Source organism: Nicotiana sylvestris, chromosome 11 (assembly GCF_000393655.2).
Source record: "Nicotiana sylvestris chromosome 11, ASM39365v2, whole genome shotgun sequence".
NCBI classification, from domain to species: Eukaryota; Viridiplantae; Streptophyta; class Magnoliopsida; order Solanales; family Solanaceae; genus Nicotiana; species Nicotiana sylvestris.
This window is the reverse complement of record NC_091067.1, coordinates 114,660,014-114,664,370: the sequence shown is the minus strand read 5'-3', so window position 1 is coordinate 114,664,370 and position 4,357 is coordinate 114,660,014. Positions and strand designations below refer to the sequence as shown.

General features: G+C 37.3%; 1 protein-coding gene across 1 annotated transcript; it reads right to left on the bottom strand.

Annotated features, from left to right (window-relative positions):
- Window positions 1-552: 552 nt before the first annotated feature.
- Window positions 553-1,467, bottom strand: LOC104228023 (putative calcium-binding protein CML19). The gene has a single exon (XM_009780408.2). It carries the CDS (start codon window positions 1,303-1,305, stop codon window positions 712-714), a length of 594 nt encoding a protein of 197 aa, XP_009778710.1. The 5' UTR covers window positions 1,306-1,467; the 3' UTR covers window positions 553-711.
- Between the last annotated feature and the right edge of the window lie 2,890 nt (window positions 1,468-4,357).

Sequence of the window (4,357 nt, the reverse complement as noted above, 5' to 3'; positions counted from 1 at the left end):
GTGTTTCCAAAGTATATCTCTTGATTTTGACTTCCATTTTTTTTTTCTGGCTGAGACTTTTCTTTCATTATGATAACAGTTTATGTATTACCTCGATCTGCTATAGCTAGTTTGTACAAACCTTAATTCCTTTAGCAAAACTTAGCATCATTGAGTAGCTGGGATTTCCAGCCTCATCCGTCTACCTCTCCTCTTTTCCTAGTTCTAGCCTACCAATTCACGCGTATGATCTTTTCTAGATCTGAAATTTAGAGTGCTGTTCTCTGAAACTTGATCATGCCTAATTGAATTCGAGTTTGAAGTTTTCTGCTTGAATCCCTTTTGTTTTTTCCATTAAATTAGTTTTTCCTTATTGGACAATTCCTTGTGTATTTTGAGGTTGATACCCCCCCCCCCTCCCTATAGTCAACACCAATTATATCCGGGCAACTTTCCTTGTGACAGCCTGACCAGAACGCCAGCCTACCATAGTAGAGGGAGACATTTTTTTCTAGTCTACGGAGGCAGAAGTTAGCATCCATTTCCAGCAAAAGTTGAAAGTTGAAAGTAGAATTAGTTAAGACCACCAAGTTAAATTGTGAAATTGTGAAACCAAGAAACTCTTTGCAATTATGAATCTACAAAATGAAAAATCTCACTGAAAAACATTACTCAGAATTATTTGAGCTCAAGAATCATATTATGTACACAAATATTTCTTTCTGAACTCTTCTAACTTGTCATCATAACTCTGAATTCATCGAAGCTGAGGACTCCATCTCCGTTGAGATCAAACCTCCGTATCATAGTTTTGCAGTTGTCAATGGAAGTTGACTCACCGAGTTGACTCAACATCCTCTTCAAGCTCTTAGCAGTAATGTAGCCACTCCCCTCCATTTCATACATTCCAAATGCTCCTATCAACTCGCTCTCCTTATTCCTCTCCTCTTCCATTCCTTCCATTAGCTTCGTAAAATCCTCCAATCCCAACAATCCATCCCCATCGGAATCCGATAGCCTCACCGCCATCTCCGCCTCCTCCACCGTCAGTTCGCCTCCTACCGCCTTCACACACTTCCTAAGCTCAGCCGGTGACACTTTTCCATCTCCATTCTCGTCGAAGTATATAAATACCCTCTCTAACTCGCCATTGTCACTACCACTACTACTCACCGAAAGATGACCAGTTGTTGTAGTAGTCGTTGTTAGACCCTCATCTTCCTTCTGCGGAGTTGCCTTTTTGAGCGAAAGCCTCTTCCTTAATCTTGAGAAAACAGACTTATTTTCAGCACTAGGTACAGAAACTGATTCCATAATAGTACACATGCTAACAACCACGTTTAGACTACTCTTTCTTTCAAGATAGTTTGAGATGTAAGTAGAATATGGATGTTAAGGTGTAAAAAGGGTTGAACTTGAAACAAAAAAAAACTTGGGAAACTTTTTGGTGAAAGCTCTTAAAAAACAACCAAGGATATGAGATATGAAGGAAGAAGAATGGGATATTTATATGGAACATTTAGTTTGTGAGCTGGAGAATGATTGGGAAAGAGGTAGTTTCTTAATGGCGGTCCAAAAGTCGGTATTTTCCGTGGGCTTACCACGTATAGAAACTTGTACGGCGTTTTGTTTTCTAGAAAAATACAAAAATAGGTTCTTAGAAGCTTGAAAAGTAAAAAGGCACGCGCTATGAAAGATGACAATGATGTGAGAAATAGCCAAGTTTTGGGATAAGTCTTATCTTGAAGGCAAACAGTCTATATCATCTAATGTCGTTTTTGAATTTGACATGCATATCTTCTTTCCCATGTTTCTTACCTTTTTTTTTTTTATAATAAAATTTTGGCGTAAGTGGGGCTGAACTATGGTTTGTGTTTTTGTTCTGTAAATTAAACCTAAAAACTACATTTCGCATATTGTTTCTTGTTTGTTATAGTACTTACCTTTCTACCTTTCGTTTTGGTCTAAGGAGTGAGGTGAAGTAGAAGAATTTTGAACTATGACATGTCTTCTGTGTAACGAAATGTTTAATGGTCTCTGCGTTTAGTTTTCTGCACATTTTTTTCCATCACTCAAGTCTAGTTAGTTTCTATAAAATGCATATATAAAATAGTAGTACTATTGTGCCTTTTATTTTTTGTTGAAAAATTATAGTATTAGTCTATAAATTTAACGTTTTATTTGGCGTATTGATTGTAGGAATTTGGCTTTGGTGGAATGAGTTGAAATATTTCTCAATTTTGATGAGCAATTTCCACTTATTACTATAGGAGAAGAGACACTTGGTGCTTTTAGTTATGGAAAGTGACAACTTTTAACTTTTACGGTTAATTGATCTCAATAATGAAGATACCTTTTAAAATTTGAAAGTTGCTACTTTCCTGAATTTAAATAACTGTAAAAATATGATATGAAAGTTCTCATCAGACATCAGCCTAAACTTGTTTAGGAATTATATGTACTTAGACAAAAATCTTCAAAAAATATTTCGTCATTCTCCCAAGAGAAAATCCTTCATTATTTCTTGGGAAAAGGTCCAAACGTGCTCTTGAACTTTGCAAAATTAGTCACTGAAGTGTCCTTATCATCTGACAGAGTTCATTTTAGTTATACTAGAATTCTTTAAATTCCACACATCAAAATAATTCAAACACGTTTATTGTTTAACCTAAAATTTTATTGTCAGGCTAAATCAATTAAATTTATATATTCAGTGACCCCGCAATTGCCCTCTGAACGATCAGAATAAAATAAAGTTTGAATATAAGTTTCGTACTCAATTAATTTCTCAGGGGCCTTCTAGTCGGGTGGATGTCGGCCGGTTTTTTGATCAGATCCCCCTAAAAGCCGTACGTGTGAGTCTCCCCACATGCGGCTCACGTCATTCGAGGTGGCCCAACCCAACATTTATTCGCAAATTCTGTAGTGAAATTGAGAGTGTTAACGCCACAAGCGATAGATTCAATCCAATTAAACTGATTTTTACTAATGAAAATAGATAAACGAGACTTAGTAATTGTAAATGAAGACAATATAATAGCAATGAAGAAAAAGTAAAAGGAATTCTGATTCTCTGAAGAGTGTATACCATTGACTAATTCTTTTCACCCGTTGACTGGTTGTTTCCCCAATTAGTCCCTTTTCTTGCAATGAAGCATCGAGTATACGAATGTGTCACGACCCGGATTTCCCCACCTTTGGGAATTGTGATGATGCATACTCGTGAAAGTTAGGTAAGCTGACAGTTACAGTTTTACCATCATTATTATTAATTCAAACAGGAACAGATAATAACTAAAATAAAATAATTATGAAATGCGGAAATGATATAGCAATCCAACAATTCTAATACATAGCTACCCCAAAGATCTGGTGCCACAATCCATGAACGACTAAGATTTACTACAAATATAAGTCTGAAAAAAGTACAACTGTTCTCGAAATAGAAGAGACAGAAGAAACTAAAACGGGGAAATGAGACTTCAGGCTCTGCGAACACCAGCAGATCTACCTTGGTCTCCCTGGACTGAAGGCAGCAACCTCGAATCTACTCACAAGGTCCGACACCGAAATCTGCACAAAAAGTGCAGTGCAGTATCAGTACAACCAACCCCATGTACTGGTAAGTGTCGAGCCTAACCTCGGCGAAGTAGTGACGAGGCTAGGACACGACAACCATATAAACATGTGAGTTAAATCGTATACGAGCGGAACAGTAATAATAGAAAATAACAGATAAAAAAGGGAATGGGGAACATGCTACGGGGAATATCAAATTCTAACAGTAATTCAACAAAGAAGCATAAAGAACACCATATTTGTATCAACGGGGATGATGAAACAGTAACACGTGCACGACATCACCCGTCGTGGTTTTACTCTCGTTCTCACCATAAGAAACAACAGAAACGGTACGATATCACCCGTCGCGCATTAACTCTCATAATCGTGCACGACATCACCCTTCGTACATTAGCTCTCAAATCATGGCACGACATCACCCTTCGTGCATTAACACTTACAATATCGGCACGACATCACCCTTCATGCATTAACACTCACTCACAATATTATGCACGACATCACCCTTCGTGCTTTACACTCCTCCTCACCCAAATAATTGAAACAATAACATCCCGGCAAGGAAATCAACAATAGAAAATAATAACATCCCGGCAAGGGAATCAACTATAACCAAATCTCGTTTCAACAGTTAACTTCACAAATAAGTCTCAACTTGAGTCAATACTCAACAATGGTCAATTACCAAGAAAATTTCATAAGTCTTGTTCAACATGGATAATCATCAACTTAAGCATGAATAGTACATAATAAGAATCACAACGGTCATAGTTCAAGACTCACGGGCATGCTCGAC